This window comes from Falco cherrug, chromosome 8 (assembly GCF_023634085.1).
Source record: "Falco cherrug isolate bFalChe1 chromosome 8, bFalChe1.pri, whole genome shotgun sequence".
NCBI classification, from domain to species: Eukaryota; Metazoa; Chordata; class Aves; order Falconiformes; family Falconidae; genus Falco; species Falco cherrug.
Genome location: NC_073704.1, coordinates 5,638,690 through 5,659,931, shown reverse-complemented (window position 1 = coordinate 5,659,931; position 21,242 = coordinate 5,638,690). Strand labels below are relative to the sequence as shown.

At 40.9% G+C, this 21,242-nt stretch overlaps 1 protein-coding gene and 1 long non-coding RNA gene across 4 annotated transcripts in view; one reads left to right on the top strand and one right to left on the bottom strand.

Annotated features, from left to right (window-relative positions):
• The window catches only part of DIP2A (disco interacting protein 2 homolog A), a 122,022-nt gene that overhangs the window by 94,617 nt on the left and 6,163 nt on the right, over positions 1-21,242 (top strand). Inside the window, exons 19-36 of one of the 3 annotated variants that reach the window (XM_055717572.1) lie at positions 1,586-1,722; positions 3,121-3,201; positions 3,397-3,524; positions 5,228-5,342; positions 6,498-6,699; positions 7,280-7,389; positions 7,528-7,608; positions 10,072-10,195; positions 10,999-11,120; positions 11,434-11,545; positions 11,770-11,879; positions 12,399-12,529; positions 14,106-14,274; positions 15,448-15,618; positions 17,703-17,732; positions 18,802-18,863; positions 20,442-20,499; positions 20,967-21,041. In XM_055717572.1, coding sequence (XP_055573547.1) covers positions 1,586-1,722; positions 3,121-3,201; positions 3,397-3,524; positions 5,228-5,342; positions 6,498-6,699; positions 7,280-7,389; positions 7,528-7,608; positions 10,072-10,195; positions 10,999-11,120; positions 11,434-11,545; positions 11,770-11,879; positions 12,399-12,529; positions 14,106-14,274; positions 15,448-15,618; positions 17,703-17,732; positions 18,802-18,863; positions 20,442-20,499; positions 20,967-21,041 — 2,018 coding nt within the window. Of the gene's footprint in view, positions 1-1,585; positions 1,723-3,120; positions 3,202-3,396; positions 3,525-5,227; positions 5,343-6,259; positions 6,348-6,497; positions 6,700-7,279; positions 7,390-7,527; positions 7,609-10,071; positions 10,196-10,998; positions 11,121-11,433; positions 11,546-11,769; positions 11,880-12,398; positions 12,530-14,105; positions 14,275-15,447; positions 15,619-17,702; positions 17,733-18,801; positions 18,864-20,441; positions 20,500-20,966; positions 21,042-21,242 lie in introns of those variants that run through there. The other 2 variants (XM_055717573.1, XR_008733419.1) reach the window with 2 other exon arrangements.
• On the bottom strand, positions 8,722-20,989 carry LOC129736594 (uncharacterized). The gene is made up of 2 exons (XR_008733420.1): positions 20,541-20,989; positions 8,722-8,854 (listed from the first exon to the last, which is right to left on the bottom strand). It is a non-coding gene; the product is annotated as an uncharacterized LOC129736594 (long non-coding RNA).

Sequence of the window (21,242 nt, the reverse complement as noted above, 5' to 3'; positions counted from 1 at the left end):
CTGATAGATATTTTTTATAAAACCAAGGTAATTTACAGGTTGATCTATTGGTAGGGTGAATTATTGTCTCTCCTGTTCAGACCTAAGTTGCTGAGAACTGAATACTTCTCTGAGATTTGAAAATGCGCCTATGAACCTGTTCTGCCAGCAGAATTCTTGGTCCGTGCTTGCAGTGGCGCTGGCTTTATCATGTGTTAGTAGTATTAAAGGAATTTGTGATTCCTCTTCCTGCTAGTTGGACAGTGGTAAAACTAAGGGCTACCTGTATATCATTTAAGATTGGCTAAATTAGAAAACAGTGATACAGTCTTTCATAATGGCTGTTGTAAGCTTCGTCTGGGCTTCCGGTCTGACTTATGTTCCATGGCCAGAACATTCCAAAGGAGCTGATGAAAATAAACCAACTTCCTGATACCTCAGGTGTCTCTTGGCTGTTTTCTTGTCTTTAATATAGTGTGCATTGACCACAAAGTACTCTAATCTGTGTTGGAAGCAGATGCAGTGGGAAAGGGCAGAACATGTATGGCACAGTCTGCATTATTTTTCAAAGGCTGTGTTTATTTTATATTGACCCAGGTAGCCATTTTGGTTTCCTTGCTAATCTTGAGTCTTAAGTGCTAAGCTAAACTTCTTGCTTCATCATGTCTTCTGCCTCCATATCCTTTTTCCTTTCCCTTTCAGCCTAGGAAAGGACAAATCCAGACTACTTAAACAAGGGCTCTGCTTAGCCAGAGAAACCGCTCAGAAAACAGTGGCTTCAAAAGTAAATATAGCCGGTGGCCAGAGCAAAGTTCAGTGTAATAGCTGGTTTGCAAGTCTGTATATCCTTGATTAAAAATAAGATAAAGTGTAGGAAGACTTGAGAGATTTCAGAAGAAAACTGATGAAGGGTAATAGCAGTAGGACCTTCATGAAATGTAGTCCTTTAAATGAGCTGAAGGTCATCATCAGACTGGGGATAGTGAAGAGAGAATGTGCAGTGGCAGGAGTAAGTTCAGTAAGGGATAACTCTGACCTAAGTTGTCTGTGTTCTCCAAATAATAGTTGGCAGACTGTCCTGCTTTAAAAGAAGATGGGACATAGTGCAGAAAAATCATTGACCTGACAGTGAGAGAGTAAAATAGCTTTGTTTTCTCTCCATTTCTAATGTGTTTCTCATGTAACTTAAGGGGTGATGCTATGAATACTGAAGTGTGCAATAAATAAAAGGAATGGTAGGTCTGTAAATGCTATCTTCTTGTTTTTCCTCTTTATTTTCATACGTGCTTGTACTTGATCAAGCCATCTGCCTTCGTGTTGAGAAGCAGTTGGTATGGTTTTGGATTCAGTGCAGCTGATATGTAGGCTGTAAAGCACTGTAAGGAAAAAATAATTGCATTTGCAAACTTCCATCTTTCCTCTTGGAGAACACGTTACACAGGCTGTCAAAAAGATGGACAGAGCTCTCTTGCATGCTGTGTTTCTGCTGTAACTGGTAGATAATTGATCCCAAAACCTTCATCTGCCTGTCAGTGGCGAAGCAACTTCTGTGTCAGCTGCTGCTGCATACCAACGCTGTGATTCTGTGTTCTTCCTCTCCCTTTAGCAAATGTGTGTGTTGTGAAGGTGGATGGGACTCCATATCTGTGTAAAGCCGATGAGGTTGGAGAAATATGTGTGAATTCAGGTGCAACTGGCATGGCATATTTCGGCCTTGTTGGAATCACCAAGAATGTGTTTGAGGTTTGTATTTCTCTTTTCATTGTTAAATTTCTAGTGTTTCTTCTTGCAGATAAACTTATTTGTTCCTTAAACCTCCAATTTTATTAGAAAAAGCCCTGCCAAATACACTTTGCTTCATTCTCTATCAGAATGTGAAATTCTGTCTCTTAAAACCAAAAATCCAAAGTACCATCAGCACTCAACTAGCTGCTTGCATACTCTGCAATCCAGTGTTGTGCCTGTGTTAGCATTGTAATTCATCTTGGTTCTGCATTAACACAGCAGTCTTATGTAGAGTTGACCTGAAGACATTTCAAGTTTATTGGTGCGCAGCTTGAGATGTAGAGTTCCAAGTAGGTCTGATACTTGCGAGCTTCTTCCAAATACAACTAAAATGTATTTGTGAAGATGCAGTAACTTAGTTCTAAAAGTTTCCTCTGTGTATTGCAAACAGTATGTGCTTTTCAAAATGAACTTTATTGGTGATCTGCTGTAATGCTTAGAACACTAGTTTGCTGTGGGATGTATGACATTATGTTCCTAGGTATATGGAAGAAGAGACAGTAAGGATGATACAGCATTAACAGTCATAAGCCTTGTAGTTTGTCACAGTAAAGCAAAAGTGATCTTTCTGCCCAGATTTTTCCTCACAGTGGCGCCCCAATTTCATGTTTTCCATTTCTGGCAAGAAAGGAGCGAAAGTCCTTTGGGAATCACACACACAGTAGTGTTACACTGGGCAGCAGTGTGAAGACTTGGCTGAAGTATGGAGTTCTACCTGAGAGATGAAAGAAATGCTGACCATAGTCTTCTCTTTCAAAGAAAAGCTCTTTTCTCTCGGCTTGCCAAGCCTCAACACTTCAAACACGTTAGCTTTCAGCACGGTCCTTAGCTAGTGAGAGAGCAGTGAGAAACCTGCTGTAATGGAAGAGGTGGGGGGTGAGGGGAAGGCAAGGAAACCACCTGGGCAGGTGGGAGGAACTTGCTGATGAGCTTAATGCTTTCGCTCTCTTTCTCCATTGAAGGCGGTGGTCCCATAATTGCAACAACTTGACTTCGAGTCTAAGTTTCTGATAGGTGTTGTTTGTGCAATGGAAGCAAGGTGCCTGCATACAGATCTCATGGGGGATGTTAGTAGTAACAACAGAGTATGTGCTATAAGAGTCCATACTGGAACACCTGTTTTAAAAAGCAGCGTGAACTCTTGTTATGAAGGCTAAGCAGCTGAGAAAAGGAAGAAAGCAAGCTACCAGAGCTAAGAACTGGTGTGTTCTTCATTATTCAAAAACTGTTGTACATACTTCACGTGATACTCACTGTTGTATCAGTTAATTTTTCAACTGAGTGTAGAGCTGCAGAAAGCATTTTAACTTCACTTTTCTTATCAGTACTGTGAGTGTCTGAATATTTGTTTTTCAGGCCATTCCAGTGACGGCAGCCGGCGTTCCTGTTTCAGACCAGCCCTTTACAAGAACAGGATTGCTTGGCTTTGTGGGTCCTGTAAGTGTGAATGAACTGTCCGGGGCTCGGTTTTGTCCTGACCCCAAATCTAAGTGGTGCCCCTGAATTCAGCAGAACTTTGTGTCAGGGCAGTGACCTCATACAGATCTTGAGAATATTGTTGGTTTTAGTCAGGCGTGTATCGCCAGGAGTCCGGAGCTACCCCCCTCTATTTATAATCTGTCTTCTTTACAGGACTATTTGGTGTTTGTGGTGGGAAAATTGGATGGCCTAATGACAGTGAGTGGCCGCAGGCACAATGCGGATGATGTGGTAGCCACCGCGCTGGCAGTCGAACCCATGAAGTTTGTCTATCGGGGAAGGTGAGTATGTTAAAAATGTCACCGCTACTGATGAGACTTTTTTACTCCTTTTTTCACCTGGAAATGATCGACAAGTAACACAGTGTACACAGAAGCTCTGCATGTGAATTGTTACACGTGTATTTTGTAGGAAGGGTGGCACTAGGCTGTGATATGCCAGGTGAGAACTTGGCTGTCCCTGTGAACTTGGCAGACACCCTCTGCATACATAATAGGTTCACATTCCCTTTCACGTAGTATAAACACAGATCTTGGAGTGTCAGTTTAAACCTTTCAGAGCTGCTCTGAAGACAGTCACATGACGCTTGTATGCCACATGTAAAACACAACTCCCCTTTGTCCACCTGAGCCTTTCATGCAGGGTGGCCAAGGGAAGAACTTTGCAGCACGTTTTGAAGAACAGACGAGGAGTGTTGAGGCTGCTGAAAGACTTTCAAAGACAGTATTTGTTGTATGACCAACCTTACTGCTCCTCGCTGGTCAATGGCTCAACGTCCAGATGGACATCAGTGATGAGTGGTGTCCCTCAGGGGCCCGTACTGGGACCTGTACTGTTTAGTATCTTCACCAATGACACAGTAGGATCGAGTGCACCCTCAGCAGATTTACAGATGACACCAAGCTGAGTGGTGTGGGTGACACACCTGAGGGACAGCATGCCGTCCAGAGGGACTTCAGCTCCAGAAGTGGGCCCATGTGAACCTTATGAGGTTCAGCAAGGCAAAGTGCAGGGTCCTGCAGCTGGGTCAGGGCAGCAATGGAACACCTCTCCTGTGAAGAAAGGCTGAGGGAGCTGGGGGTGTTCAGCCTGGAGAAGGCTCTGAGGGGACCTTCTAGAGGCCTTTCAACACCTAAAGGGGCATTATAAAAAAGATGGGGGCAGACTTTTTAATAGGGCCCGTTGCAATAGGACAAGGTGTAATGGTTTTAAACTAAAAGAGGGTAAATTCATAAAGAAGAATTTTTTTACCGTGAGTGTGGTGAAAAATTGGCACCGGTTGCCCAGAAAAGTGGTAGACGCCCCATCCCTGGAAACATTCAAGGCCAGGCTGGATGGAGCTCGGAGCAACCTGATCTAGTTGAAGATGTCCCTGCTCACTGCAGGGGGGTTAGACTAGGTGACCTTTAAAGGTCCCTTCTGACCCCAGCCATTCTGTGATTCTATGAAGGTCAAGCTTTTCTCATTTTTGCATCACTTGTGCAATTCATGTATCATAAAAATAACAGCACATACCTGGTTGAGACATTATTAACATTTTACCTTAGAAGATGCAAGCCTAAAACTAATTTAAGTCACAAGTGAGAGTAAGTATTTTTCAGTGCGAGCACTACAGACGTGCTGGTCAGTAATTTGGCATAGTGGTTGTCTTTCAGAGGGGACTTCATATGTAGGTGCAATGAGTTTAGCGTGCATGATGGTTACATGAGCAAGGTTTGCACAGCCCCTGCACGTATGGAACCTGCCTGTGTTAAACACATGCTACATTGGTGACTGCAAATTTGACACCCAACAGAAAGAAGTTACAATAATGAACCTATTTTGTTATAAATTTGTCTGTGATTTTGCGATGATCTGGCATGAATAATGCTTGTGTTTGTTGAAACGGTACCACTAAAGGTTGCGGTCCTTTCCACATTATAATAAGCCATGCTATGTTCATCATATGTTGCATCCTATCATTCTTCTGTCCTTTGCGTTTTAGGATAGCAGTGTTTTCTGTGACCGTTTTGCATGATGATCGAATAGTGCTTGTGGCAGAGCAGCGCCCTGATGCATCAGAGGAGGATAGTTTTCAGTGGATGAGCAGGGTTCTACAGGTAGTCAGTCTGTCCTTTCTCTCTTTTCAGGTGAATAAGGCTGATGTATGAAATGAGAATATTAGAGCGTATTTTTTTTTCCATAAGAAAAACCTATCAGTGTTACTACATAAAGTTGTAATAAGCTGACTTCAGAATGTATTTCAGGGTCAGTAGTTAACAGAATTTTGTAAAAAGTAGGATTTCCTTTCATAATGTTTTTTAACTTCATACTACTAGTTCTAAGGATGATAGTTTTTGGTTTAATTCTGCACATCTCTGCTGATTTCATACTGGCTGGGAGAGTTAAGTCTGAAAATGTTTAAGGGTATTCTTAGTGCCAAGTATCTAAAACAGACCCTGAAATCTTTTTATATCACTAACATCCCTATTCTAGATCTCCAACAGTAAGGTTAAAAACTCTACCTTGATTACTTTATTGCTGTTCTGGGGGAGGGGGCAGGAGGGAGGGGAAATCTGGCAGATTTGCATTTGAGGATTTTGGAATTAATTGAGCAGTTCTAAAGAAGGTAAAGAGTGAGAGCAATTATGGAAGAAGACTGGTGAAGGGACAACTGAAGGGAAAGCTAGAGAGAACAGCTTAAGGAAGGATTCCTCTTAACAGTAAAGCAGTTGTGCAATAATGGTTGCTATCTACTTTCAGCTTTATAATCTTTTTAGAGGGAATATCAGGTAATAGAAAGGCTGTTTTTCATGGGAGAAAACACATATTTCTCTTTTTAGAAGTGTCATAGCTAAAATAGACACTTAAGTTTTAGACAGCAAGATGTTTCCCTCTATTTTTGTGGTTTTATGTTCTACTGCGCTTCTGTGATTGTGCCATACGTGCTAAATTTGCTGTGGTATAATTTTGGCTTTTTAAAATCTCTGCACTTTTTGCCCACTTTTAAGAGACTTTCCTAATCCCTGATGTGCAGGTGGCATCCCCTTGATAAGAGTGCACAAGCAAAGTCCTGGGTCTGCTCCTGCTCCCATTGAAGTCATGGCACAGCTTCTATGAGTTCAGTGAGTGCAGAATTGGACCCTTTATTTGCAAATTGTAGTGCAAGTAAAAATTTTAATGTTACTAAATGACTGAATTCAAATTCTTGCTCTAGCTACATCCCAGTTGATAATGTGGAATGTTTTTGGGTTTTTTTCTTTCTTTCTGTCAAGGCAATTGATAGCATTCACCAAGTGGGCGTCTACTGTCTCGCCTTGGTGCCAGCCAACACTTTGCCAAAGGCTCCACTTGGAGGAATTCATATTTCGGAAACCAAGCAGCGCTTTCTAGAAGGTGCTCTGCACCCTTGTAATGTCTTGATGTGTCCACATACTTGTGTTACTAACCTGCCTAAGCCACGACAGAAACAACCAGGTGAGTAAACCGGAGCGCGTTCCTTAGCTCTGCGCGTCTGTCTCCAAGGGTGTGCGTGGAATATGATCCAGGGGCAGTGTGGCAGCTCAGGGCTGTGCATGTTGGGTGGCTTTAAGCTGCCTAACTTGGCAGAGCTAGTGGTGATGTCAGAGCAGCCCAGAGCCCAGGGAGGGCGTTGTCTTATGCCTCAAATCCCAGGTAAACGCAAGGGCGTACAGCATGTACCCATTTCATGCTTCTGTAGCTGTGTTATCAATTGTTCCTGTACTGACCACCTTGCAAAGGCCAGTAACTCACTCTAAATATAAAACAATAACACTGAAGTCCAGGCAGACCTCAATCTGCTGAATCAGCGTAGACTGATTTTTAATGTGCTCTGCTGATAATGGGCGGATTTTTAGTGTACCATACTAGCCTCTTCTCTCTTTTTCTGTGCAGTGTGATCCTTGGTTTTAGCTTTTCATCTTTTCAGATCTGTGTTACATACGGCATTTATAGTAATGCGCAGGCTGAATTCTAGATTATTACATGTTCCTTATATTACTTTTCCTCATTTTGCACTGTGTTTTTCAAAATGCAGATGTTGGTCCTGCTTCAATGATAGTAGGAAACCTTGTTGCTGGAAAGAGAATTGCACAAGCCTCAGGGAGAGATGTTACCCAGTTGGAGGATAACGACCAGGCAAGAAAGGTAACACTGATGTCCTGGTATTGGTAAATATTTGAATTGGCTAATTCAAAATGAGAGAAAACCACTTATGGTATTCTGCTGAAACTAAGCATGCTGCATTTTGAGTGAATCTGAGTGTCTCCTTTTTTTCTGTTTCAGTTCCTGTATTTAGCGGATGTTCTCCAGTGGCGAGCCCAGACAACTCCAGATCATCCCCTCTTCCTTCTGTTGAATTCCAAGGTGAGATGCACTTTAGGTCATACTTGGAGATTGAGATCAGCAAAACATCGTTTGGATTCTAAGAAAATTCCAGCTAGAAGTCTTTTCCTAAAACGCTTCAGGTTACTTTGATGAAGCAGACAAAAATTGCTCATTAACAAGCAGCAGAACTTTTCCACATCTGGAATTTCAGTATGTATTCTGCCTAGCTTAAAACATTGCAGTAGTTGCATTTCCTGCTGGAACACAACTTTTGTCATATTAATGGAAGCCACTACTCTGTCTTTGTCCCTGAGCACAAGTGTAACTGGAAGTTCGAGCTGCAGGACCTTTCAATTGGAAGATCTCGAGCCTAAGTAGAGAACCCTTGGGACACCTTTGGAGCCATATGGTTCAGCACTGCCCACCCTTCAGGAAACACTGATACCTTGTCCTTGGCCAGGCTCTGCCCCCAAAAAGGATAGCACTTAGGCACTCCAACATGAACAAGCAAACGCCTCAGTTTCAGAGCACAGGCTCTACATACTTACAGGCTCTATATTCTTGATTATTCAAGGGCTGTCTGAGCCTTTATGACATACAACAAGGCAACAGTCATGTTTCTCAGTAAATGCATCATTTTTGCTCATAAGCCGTTCTGCATGTGACTTTCAGTAGTTTTGGAGCATTTATGTGTCTGGTGCATCCAACACTTTGTACAGGGGTGTGAAAAAATGTGCACTTTTCTATGTTCCTCAGTATTTCAGCCTCCGTGGGCCTGAGGAGCACTACTGCTGTGCATGTTTCAGAAAACTCAAATATTTTAGATACTTCTACTGCTGTTCTGGCACTTTTTTTTATTCCCCTTCTTTCTTTTCAGGAGGCAGAGTTGGTCAATTGTTTTTTTGAGCCTGTACTTGGTAGCTTCCAGCAACTATAACAGCCCAGTGACTAACCGGTCTGCCTTGTGCTGTGCTGTACTGCAGACGTGAGACAGGGAATGTGCCTTGTGAAGGTCCAGCAGCAGTCCCTGGGAAGTGAAGGGTTGGCCTTTGGGGGGCTCATTCAGACAGGCGGGATGGTATAGGATGTGGTTTGAAGTTCTGACTTTTGTCATGAGACTCTGCTTTAGCGAAAGAAACTGCTTTGATATGGTTATTGTTAAAAGCCGCAGAATTGGTTTATTTTACTCTCAGAGTAAAATGGCTTTTGAGGGAAGTTTTCTAGTACGAAGAAGGCCCTTTCTTGGTCACTTGTTCAGGCCACCTGTACCCTTCACAAGGAGACTCTGCAAAAAGGAAACACAAAAATTAGGCACAAAGAAACTACCTGTTGGTGAACACATCTTAAAATAGCAGGGGACTAACGAGCTACAATGCTAAACATTAGAGTGTTCACAGGTCTCCATGAGAATCTCTTTTACACCTTTTCATGTCTAGATTTTTCTCCCAAGTCCTTGAACTGCTGCTGTTCCTGTATCAACAATCCACCGTATTTACTGTTCTGATTTTGCATGATTTTAGCTCCCAGGCTTTAACAACAATATCCTTAGTAAAACTGAGCAGTGCCAGTGCCATCCTGCATCAACTAGACCTTGCATCAGAGAGCTGTGCGCTTGGGCTGAGGATTACATGTGGCAGCTTGCCTTGGACTTGAAAGCAGATGCTTGTATTGCAGACATTTGCTGTGATAATCCTTATCTGTATAGTGGGAGGCTTGATTCAGTCTCTGTGTATTTCCCTCTGAGGTGGTTGTCCCACCAGTTTTTCCTGTATCAGATTGTAGTCTTGGAAAAAAGGGTACATCCCAACCTCAGGGGCTTAATTAAGGCTAAGGCGTCACTTCCTAGGCTGGATAGCAAAGTGTGTTTTCTGTCTTCACATCTAAGGTTTTTGGTATCCTCATGACTTTGCAACTGCCTAAGCAATCCTAAGATACAGCTGCTTCCATGTGAAGACCTCCCAGATGCATAGTTGTGGGAAATACACTTTCAGTAGACGCACTGAAGCAGAAGTAACAGTGCATAACAAACAGAGCTCAGGTTGCCTCTCTGACCCTTTGAAAGAGTATCTGTACTAAAGACATAGCAGAGTTCCCTTCGCACTTCTAAAGACTGCTGATTGCAAAAGTATGTAGAGGTTTGGCTGTGCATGGTAGAGCTGATGCAGTGCTCAGCTTGCTGCTAAAACAATTGTGTTCTTGCTACTGCTACTGTGTTTTCTCCCTTGGACGGTGAAATTTCAAATATTTGTAAGATACTCGTTTTGTGATACCAAATACATTTAGAAGCTGCTTTGCTCTCTGACATTCACAATAATATGTATAAAATTCTCTAGCATCCTAGAAGTTCATGGTACCAGCAGCATGGCTTCTGAAACACCAAGACAGAGTCTTTAAGTGTGCTGCACTGTTAAAATAAGGACAATGCAGTATTGCACCTGCAGCATGTACTTTGCGGAGAACAGTTTGAGTAAAGTTGTCTAATGTTGCTTCTCTTCTGTGCAGGGCACTGTAGCTAGCACTGCATCATGCATACAGTTGCACAAGCGCGCAGAGAGAGTGGCAGTCGCACTAATGGAGAAAGGGCGACTGAATGTTGGTGACCACGTGGCCCTAGTTTATCCTCCAGGTAAGGCAACAGACAGCAGAATCGGTCAGACATCACAAGAAAGGAACTAAGGGTGTTCAAACATCCGTTTAATATCATGGTATATGGCAGTGACTTGGTATTTCAAAGAGACGTCCTTTTTGGGTTTTTTATTATTAAGTTGCTTGTCCTAAGTGGCAAACTACATGTAGCAAACATTTCATCTGACTGCTCCAGATGTCTGGGCAGTTATGCAAAAGTAGGTTGATTTAAACCACATGAAAGATTCTCGATTTTCAGCCTCAAGAATGGAATAAAACTGCCTAAGTATCCTTGGGAAGCTAGGTGAGGGATGTCAGTGCACAAACACCCTTCCTTTCCTGAAAGGCTGTCTCCAGAAGTCAAATGTGAACCCCAGACTTGCATTACTAGTGTGTATTTGCAAATGTACCTCATGAAAGTTGGGTGATGGTGTATTTCAGAGTCATAATGGTGAAAAGCAAATGTATGCTTTTTAAAAGAGTCTGAGTTGTCATCTTCATAACTTACAATACCTTGTTTTGTTATTTTTGTCCATGAAAATATATCCCCACAAATTTAAAGTTTGCAAGGTTGGGTTTTTTTTAATTAAAAAAAAGAAGTAATTTTTGCTAACCTTCAAATGCAAAGTTTCTTAACCTTATAGAATTGGGCATGGCCAAGAACAGCCTGTTGATTTGAAGAGACATTTTTGACAAGTCCTTACATCCTAATAAAATAAATCAGTGTGTATTTTGGCTTTGGTGAATGAGTTTGGCCTTTTGTTTTGATAAAAATGGCTTTAATTTCACAAATATCCTTTACAGGAGTAGACTTAATAGCAACTTTCTATGGCTGCTTATATGCTGGCTGTATACCTATCACTGTTCGCCCACCTCATCCACAGAATCTTGCTACCACTCTGCCCACTGTCAAAATGATTGTAGAGGTATGTATAAGACATTCCTAACGCTTTTGGTGGGTGTAAGATGGTTGATGCAGCCTGATAAATTGCTTTGCCACAGTCGATGTAAAATAAACTAGGGGTAAAAAAAAAAAAAAAAAATCAGTATGCTGTGGCTGAGTCAATTAATACTTTTTTTCAGAAACTTGTTTAAAATGTTCTTTCTATTGTGATGTTTCCAATGTTTTTTTCTTCATCTGTTCAGCTTACTGTTTATCTCATCTGGATGGATGTGTGATCACTTGAGCATTCTTTCACTAGTTATTTATAAATGTTTTTAATGCTGTGTCTTTTACAGGTCAGTAAGTCTGCATGTATACTGACCACGCAAGCGATAATGAAACTGCTGAAGTCCAAGGAAGCTGCAACAGCTGTAGATATTAAAACATGGCCCACTATTTTGGATACAGGTATGGGATGTTTGCCTATTATCCAAAATTCAAATAGTCTGAAGGCTGATTTATTTATTTTATTATACCAAAACCGCCTAATTGAATGGATGTATCTTGCTTTGCATCGAAACAGCTGTCCAGAAACTATCAAAAGCACCTGGAGTTAATGCTGTAAAGATACATTTTTTGACCTGTGCTGTTTTTCCAAAACAATAATATGATATTTTTCTCTTCTTAAATAGATGATATGCCTAAAAAGAAGCTGGCTAGTATTTTCAGACCTACATCTCCAGATACGTTGGCATACTTGGACTTCAGCGTGTCTACTACTGGTATATTAGCAGGAGTAAAGGTAGAGTAACAAGAAAGATATTACTATACTTTATCTCCTTATATATAGGTATATTCCACATTTATTCCTCCTGCTAGAGAAGAAATACAGAAATGTAAACAGACCATCGTAGTGTTCAGGAAGCTTATTTTTAAGTTTGCATGACATAAAAATTTCTTGTGCTTTTTGGAAGCATTCAGTCTTACTGGCCCTATGGGAGCAATCACTTGAGGGGTCTAAATGGAGAGCGTTTGTTGGGAAGTTCATTAATGTTTTCTTTTGCGATTAATTATAGAGACGTCAGATGTCATTTGGCACCATTTGATGTCATGACAGATGTCATTTGCCACTAGCTTGAAAAGTACCTGTTAAATTTTGGGCTCGTTTGCCTTTTCCTGTTTTATTAAAGGTGCTTAAAAAAACTCAAACCATTACGTGTTGCCATGCCTTCTACGATAAACATTCCTATCAATTATTACATGATACCCTTTTTTTTAAAAAACAAAGTAGTCCCTGAGAGCACCTGGTTTTCTTTTACAGATGTCACATGCAGCTACAAGTGCCTTATGTCGCTCTATAAAGCTACAGTGTGAGCTGTACCCTTCGCGCCAGATTGCCATCTGCCTCGACCCTTATTGTGGCTTGGGGTTTGCACTGTGGTGCTTGTGCAGGTATGTCATTTGAGTCGTAGGCTTTCCCACGTGTTCCCAGCCTTCTCTAGAATCCAGGGGAGCAGTTGTGGATGAAACCGTCAGATAAACCCAAATTAACCTTTTTATAGGTATTTCATAAAATACCTTTTGTGGTAACAAAATTCATTTAAGTTAGTTAGTTACTTGAGTAACTTGGGTTTTGCAAATGGAATTCATTAGATGCCAAATCCAAGAAAAAAAAAAAAGACTTCACTGTCTATTTTACAGATTCCTTTTAAAATCTTTTGAGATTATACCATATCTTTTTAGAAAACCCGTAAGGTATTAACTGCAAAATTGGCATGTACTAAGAAATACTACTAAAGGAAGCAACTGAATGTTTCTTAAAATAAGTAAGATGTGAATTGATTCAATCAGATGGCTACTACAGTGCAGCACATCTTGCAAAGCTGCAAAATTTTCCCCAGGTGGAAAGGAAGTGTACTGAAGGAAAGCAAAACTTTTAACTTTGGTAACGTCTGATGATTTATATCATCAATAAAGTGAGGGAGGGTCGAGGGAGAAGGAACCTCAGTGATGGAAGAATTAAAATCTAAATGGATTTAAAAGAATATTTTTAGGGAAGGGAATTAAATGTGTCATGCTTTCTGTAGAAGAGTTAATACAAGGTCTGTTGTGTTTCATCTGAGTTAAACTTAGTTTTAGTTTGAAAGACTTTTATTACAGAGTAACTCTTTTTCTATTTTATAGAATATTTTAAAAGATAAAAAACCAACCAAACTCCTCCTCACATTGCCCATAACAGAAACACATTAACTCTAGTCAGGAGAACTGGCAAGCCTGTTACACTACCTGTTGAAAGCAATTAGAGATATTGTTATTTTTTTCAAGATGCATTGGTTTATCTAAGCCTGGTTTTATGGAGGGTTGTGTCACTGATTTTGTTGATAGTAACTGATCTAAAAAAACATCTGGTAATTTAAGACTGCATGGTCATGACATACAGTGTCTTGAAATGAGTATATAATATTTAAAAAAAAGTGAAAAGGTGGTGTGATTCTGAATTTGACTTTCTGTCCACTCATGTTAACTGGTATCCAGGTTAAGAATTTCACATAAACATTGTTTAAAAACAGACACCCATGGCAAAGGCTAGAAAATTGCACAAGAAACTTCAGTGGTGCAGTGTAGGTGTTAAAGACTCACGTCACTCAAAGCAAAAGGTGTATTTTCCCTAGAATGACTCACAAAAATAAGCTCAGTTACCAACGGTGATCTGTAATTGGAGTGATGTCTCAAATGTTAACATTTTAGTGTTGGAAGTTCTGTCTACTCAAGGTATTCAGTATTTGTCTACAGTTCAACACAATTTACTGAGGGCAACACACATATACTCTCGTTAAAGACTGTGGCATAACTCAAACCTGTGGTTCTTGGCTAACTAAGAGATATTTGCTCTCTGCCAAGAAGCTGCAGTTCAGATAGATACCAGGCTTACAGTTTTCCTGTATTTGCTTCATTTTAACTTCATGTAACTTTGGAGGTTTTTACACTGGCTTGAAGTTCTCATGTTTCTTTTTCTTCCTCTCCCTAGTGTATATTCGGGTCATCAGTCTATTCTAGTCCCTCCTGTGGAACTGGAGAGCAATGTGTCTCTGTGGTTGTCTGCTGTAAGTCAGTATAAAGTGCGTGTCACGTTCTGCTCATACTCTGTGATGGAGATGTGCACCAAAGGGCTTGGAACACAGACTGATATACTGCGGGTGAGCAGACTTAATTTGTCAACACACTGATGTATAAATACATGTATCTTTCTAGAAATACTGCATTCTGGCTTGCAGAAGATGGGCCCTTTTGTGTTTCTGTGAAAGCTTTTCATTATGACTTGCTTTTTGGGAAATGTTGAGATTGCTGGAAGTTTCAGCTCTCATGTTTCTGGTGGGGCAAAAAAGAAGTCTGATTTGTGCCACCTCTGTGCTGCTGGATATTTCTGAGATTTGGGGGCAAAATCCGTAGCAAGCCTATCAACTTTTTCTTGTCTGAGACAAAAAAAAACCCGCAAACAAACCAACCCAAACAAAGAGACAAAACCCACACAGAAACGAAAAAACCCAAAGCCCCACCAAACCCCAACCCCAAAAAATGTCTCACCCAAAAAAACGCCCCCCAAAAGCTGGCAAGTCTCACCTGCTTTCAGATCACTTGACACCAAAAGTATTGAGTTCTAAAATGGATGTAATCTTCCTAACAGCAGCAATTAACACGCTAATCCATCAGTTTATTTTTGAGGGAGATCCCTTAACTGAAACTTGAAGAGGCGCCTCTGTCTCAATGGTAGGAGAGTTCCCATGGCTGGAGTAACTAAGCTGCTCAGGACTTCCCCTGGGAATGTCTGGCAGCTTGTTGCAGACAAGAAAGCGGCCACATTGTGCTTATTCTCAGCATAGACAAAAAGCTCTGTCCCTCTGTTCTCCTGGACCTCGCTGAAAGGAGTCCTGGCCCGCAGCCAGTTGCTGCAGGTTCGCATTCATGCTGATGAGAGCTATTAACGTCTCCAGTGCTCTGCTCGCATCTGAACTGCGCAGCACTGGGAGCAAGCGGGTCTCCTGTCAGCCCACTCCTGTGACACAATGACATTTTGTGGGTTTTTTTCAGCTCAAAATGATGAGTGACTGTGTTGCAGTTACATGATGCAAGTAGTTTGCATCTTGCGTGTCAAATGCTGCCATAAAGCTTCTTGGCACAATTTTGGAGGGTTGTCCTGGATGGATGGAGCCAAACTGAGTGCAGTCCATCGTCTCTATATTGTTCAACCAGTTCATGTCAGTTATTCTGGTGTTTTTAAAGTCCATCTGTTCCGCAAATTAAAATGGCTTATTTCTAAAATTGTTGACTCAAATTTAAATTGTTATTGTTTTCTTCATCCCGCCTCTCAGATGAAAGGAGTTAACCTGTCCTGTGTGCGAACATGCATGGTGGTGGCAGAAGAGAGACCAAGGATTACATTAACACAGTCTTTTTCAAAGTTATTCAAAGACCTGGGCCTCTCTGCTCGTGCAGTGAGCACTACGTTTGGGTGCAGGGTCAACGTAGCAATTTGCTTACAGGTGAGATTAAACTGCTCATTCCATATACAGAATCTCTGGGAGCTTTTTTGGAAACCATGTTCAGCTTAATGTAATTTTTTAAAATGAACTAGAGCTCTGTTGCTTGCTGGTTTCATCACCCAAGTTGAATAAGCCTTGAAGATAGGGATTACGATAACTTCACTTTTCTGTATTAACTGACCAATTGATTTGCCTTTCTAATACAGGCAATCAGCATTAAGAAACTTGCTTCCTTCCTACTGTTGACGAGCAGTATTAAATGAAATATACAGCTTCCTGCTGATAAAAAAAGTCAGCCGTGCTATTTCAGCTTTTGTGGGATTCGTATTTTGCCTGTTTAAAAATAACTTGTGTATATGTGGAATTAAATGGAAGACAGAGTTCCTCAGATAAAACCCAGGGAAACTGACAAGGTTGACAGGCTTTTTTACTTTTCAAGAGTTCAAATTAGCATTATCAACATGCAAGTATGTTTGTCTCGCCTCATGTGAGAGTTGGATTCAACCCCCCCCCCCAATTAAAGGTATAAAATTGGAAGCTGTGAGGTGGAGAATATGCCCATAAAGTACACTGCCCTACTTCACAGACTGGAGATAATGACATGCTGTGGTCCAGACCTGCCTTTGATAGTTTAGTATTCAGTTGACGATAGTGTTGTATGTGTAATTTAACCAGATAAAATCTTAACTTTTCTTAATGAGATGTTTCTTCTCTAGTTAAGAGAAAAAAAAAGTTATTGCACAACTTACCTGAAAATCAGGTACTAAGCATGGTCTAGGAAATGGCAAAGCACCCTGGGTTTTGGATGATCAAACTGCTCAAGTTTCAGATGTGGCAACATGTAGCATTGTATGTGGGGAATTTCACAGATGACGCATGTATTAAGTATGTGTGTAATTGTAAATTTTATTTCCCATTTTATTGGTATGAATTACACTTAAAAAAAATATGGTTCTATGAAGATTGCTACTGTACTTCTGTATAACTTCCCCCGGCCCCCGGTGCCCACCAGATGAAGGAAAGCATTTTTCCTTCTCAGAATGTATTTTACTGTTCTCTATTTCCTACAAGAGAGATGGTTTAGACCATGAACTTCTTAAATACGTTGCCATTCATAATTTTTTCTGTAGTTTCTATAGCTTCTTCACACATATTAAAGGCTAAAAGGTTTTTAACATCCCTAGATAAATGGTTATAAAGAAATGCAGCCAGAGAAATTTTATGAATCGGTAGACGGAAAAATAGGAAGGATATAGATAAAATTAAGATGACTGTAAATCAAGATTTTTAAATTCATTGAATAAAACATTTCAGATGCCATGTGTGAAACAAAAACTTTCCGAATTGCCTGTCTAAATAAGAATTTTAAAAGCCAGTTTTGGTTATTTGCTGTTCAGACTACACAAAGGAGTTGGGGGAAAACAGTTTTTCTGCAGAATGTTAAATGGCAGTGTGAAAAGTGCTTCAAGAAAACTGTGAAGAGTGCAGGGCTGCTGGGCAGCTAAGCTTCCCCTTCATTTTACACCTTTTTCATCTCTGTTCTCCATTCTTGAGCCCTTCTTTAGGTATTTTTTTTTAACCCCCTTCTGCCATTCTTCCAAAGTGATGCATGTATTTTGACTTTTTTAAATCATTGAATTTAAATGAATATAGCTGAATAACCAAACTGGAAGGGTCTTTGATACAAGTTAGCATGCAAATAGATATATAATGTCTTCCAACCTTATTGGACTAGTTTACTAAGAAGGTGTTTCTGAAGGTGCAGGCAGCCTCTAGATCCTTACAGGTAGAGGAGGGATTTATGGTTAAGGCAACGGGCATTACGTATGATCTGCCTTAAACCTCTTCTTATTAACTGGGACTTGCATGTTTCCCAATGAACCACTTAAAAGTGCCGAGCTCTTAAGTAATCTGAAATGAAAATTCTCTTTTCACTCTAAAACAGTGTAAGTTTTGTTTTCTGTCTTACTGTGTGTATCTTATGTTTCCAGTGCCTCTTTGTTTGTATTTTCTTTTTTCCCCTTTCTCTCTGTTTCACACACTTTGATGGCCTCTGTTACTTCTGTTTGTGGTCCCGCTGTCAGCCAAACAGGCTGGGCAAGCTGGCTGAACAGGTATAGTGATGCATGTGTGCTTGTAATGTCCTAAAGTCAGTTTGGTTCAGTGGTATGACTCTATAGAATGAATGTATGCCGTTCGAGAGTTCTCATTTGACACAGACCAAGCAAGATATTTTTTTTTTCTGAAGAAGTTCAGCTTTACTCACAAAGAACACTTGCAGCTCAAGTACAAAACCTCTTTCTCAAACAAGCTAGAAAGGGGGTTATAGCAATGATTAAATTACTAAATGGTATATTCCTAAAGAAAAAGATCATACCGTTAATCTGGTGTGGCCATCAGCGTCGCTGAGCCTCAGCAGCACTACAAAAGTGAGTGTTGTTATAAAGACATTATTACTGTTCTCCAGCACTGCAATCTTGAGCCGATGGCAAAGCGGCCTCATTTTAAGTATTTCTAAAATGAGAAACTGCTAAGGGGGGGAATAGTCATTGAAACTTTGTGTAATTTTTTAGCTTAAATATGCATTTCCTAGTAGTTTCTAGTTGTCTTGAGGTTAAATTCTGCTGGGGGAAAGAAAAAGATCCCTTGTTCCCATGTTGGGAAATGGAAAACCTCTCACCAGGGTTGGTCAGAAGGTTTAGCCTCTGACTACAACACAGCTCTGCCTCTGCCTAGCCTGTTACTGGCAGGAGCCTTGAAAAGACATGGGTTGGTTAGAGTTGTTCTAGTTACGTGTTGCCATCTTTTTTTCTTTGAAGTTGACAAAACTGATACAAAGTAGAACAGTTAGGCTTTGGGAAGGGGATTAGGCCTGCACAGGTGCTTTGCACTTGCTAGGTAGTTTTTAGAGGAGGTGCTTACCAAAATAAAACTTTAAAATACTAAAAACTTAAAGATTTGCCTGTATGAATACATCCTTGTGCATTCATTTACAGATTCCATAAAACATCAAAGCTTTACAGCAGTCACTCTAGAAAGGGCGGGCTGTTTTACTATACTTCGGCTAGATTAGGACAGTACTTCGTAAAAAAGGGAGAGGAGTTTGTGAGTTTATGTGGCTGTGAGAATGAAAGCAGGATTTTCTGGCTTCTGTTGAATTTGTTTCTTCCTCCTTATTCTTAGGGAACAGCAGGACCAGATCCAACAACAGTCTACGTAGATATGAGAGCACTTCGACATGACAGGTACAGATAATGTTAAATCATTAGCTATTCAATGAGTGTAGAGGAGAAAGTTCAGCCTCGCTGCATTGCATGGGTTTGCTGAAATATTCTTGGCAGCGGCTAATCCCTGTCACCGTATCCAGGGAACAACTCCCTAGGGAATGATGGCTGTGCACTCAAGTGGTCTGGCATCTCCACCTCTGTCACTTTTTCAGCTGTTGCTTTCTAGACCCTCACCTAATTTGCTGTCTGTTCATCAGTCATGTATAATCTAGGCGCATTAGCTGTTTCTTACCTAGTTACGCTGTTAGCAAAAGGTGACTTTGCCAACTGGCTGATCAGTCACAGAATCACAGAAGCAGTTTGGGTGGTCAGGATCTCTGGATGTCCCTCATGCAACCTCCTGCTCAAAGCAGGACCACCCTCAAGGCTTTATCAGGTTACTGAGTGGCAGGACCAGTTCAGTACAGGAAATCTCCAAGAATGGAGATCCTCCTCCTCTCGGTGTATGTGCTAAGACTGACACCCCACTCTGTGGAAGTTTTCCTTACTGGCATTTATGCTGCATATTACGTCCCTGGCTGCTTTTCCTTAAGGTTTGCAACTCTGAGAAATCTGGCTCCGTCTTCTAACTATCCTTTAGGTAGCAGAAAAAGTATAATTAGTCTGTCTCCCTTAGTCTTCCCCTCCCCACGCCCTTTAGACCAAAGCAACTCAATTCCTTCAGCCTTCCCTGATCCAATAAATTGATGTCAGGCCTGTACTACAGCGTATTGAAACACACACACACATGTACACACGTGTCATCTGGAAGCTTGCTGCGGATACACCATTCTATCAGACTTAATTCTGTAGTCATAATTTTCATATTAACTTGTTTCTCAGTTAACTTGGTCAATACAAGTGCCAGCTGCACCAAGGTCAGACTAAGTTTAGTAGAGTACATGCATATACGTATTTAGTTCTGTACTTATTTTAAGAAACATAATATCAAGACGGAGCATTTGCTTTTTTTTAAAAAAAAAAATAAATTCGTAATGTTAAATTAGGGGCTTGTTAACTGGCAGCTTTTGTGACTACTCATCTCTAATTTTTGCAAGCTTAAATATTAGCCGTTAGAAGACAGGCTATTCGCCATCATTTGCATGACCCTGATTTGGCCTCTGAACAGATCAGTGTAAACTACAGTCATTTTCTCCTTGTTTAATATATCGCTATGACTTCATGGTATATATTCCTGGTAAAAGCAAGTTCAGCCGTAGCCTCAAAGCTGCCACTGTGTTAGCCAGTTCTAGCCTATGGGTGTGGGGCTAGCGTAATATGACATAATATATAGGATCCATTTCTCCTGTGCGTCTCCTCCTATGGCACTCAGTTCTTGTTCCTTCTGCAAACGTGCAAATATGGAAGTCTTGAAGACAGCTAGAAACTCTTAACTGTTTTACTGCATTGTGAATAACTGAGCATAATTGGCTGGCATCGTTAACAGTTTGGCCAGTGCAGCTAAGGGCAGGGTAACACTGCATATACTGGAACACATCTGTTTACCTTCTATAAACTCATAAATCCTTGTACAAATGTATTCTCTTATTTTCTCAGGGTGCGTTTGGTAGAGAGAGGTTCTCCACACAGTCTGCCCCTTATGGAGTCTGGGAAGGTGAGAGACAGAGAGCAATCCTGCCTCCTCATGACCCTTACCTGGGTGGTGAGCTGCTTCAGCTGGGTCTCAGTACAGAATCCGTGCGACGAGCTTCATTCATCACAGTGTTATCTAAGAGAAGCACTAGAGAGAGCATAAAATGAACAGCTAGTTAAAATGAAGTCAGATGTATGAAGTGAAGCATTATGATATGTTGCTGCAACTGAAGAAAATCAAAGGCAAATTAAAAAGTACGGAAGGCATTTTTAAGGTGTGAAACTTCAACTCGGAAGCTGCAAAATAGCTGCTTAGAGTTTAAATGATTGAACAACTTGGCAGGAAAAGATAGCTAGTATCTATGGTGCAGAGAGGAGCAGAAAGGGAAGAACTGCACAGGCTGTTGACTGTGCCATGTGGCTCTGCATTATTAACTTTTCTTTTGATGAATTCAAGTTCTTTTAACTTCTGTTCACTTCTTATTCAAGATTCTTCCAGGGGTGAAGGTCATCATAGCGCACACAGAAACCAAGGGACCTCTGGGAGATTCACATTTAGGAGAGGTAAAGCTTTGATGCTGTTGTACTTTATCAGCAGTGATTTAATATGTAGATAAATCATGTTAGATAAATGCCTGCCTCTTGGTGGGATGGCCACAGTTGCCTTAACGTGGCAAGTGAATGAACTCTACAGCGAGCTGGAACTGTTTAAGTACTTGTATGTATGTCTGCACAGTTTCCTCCCTCCTCTGCCAAACTACCGCA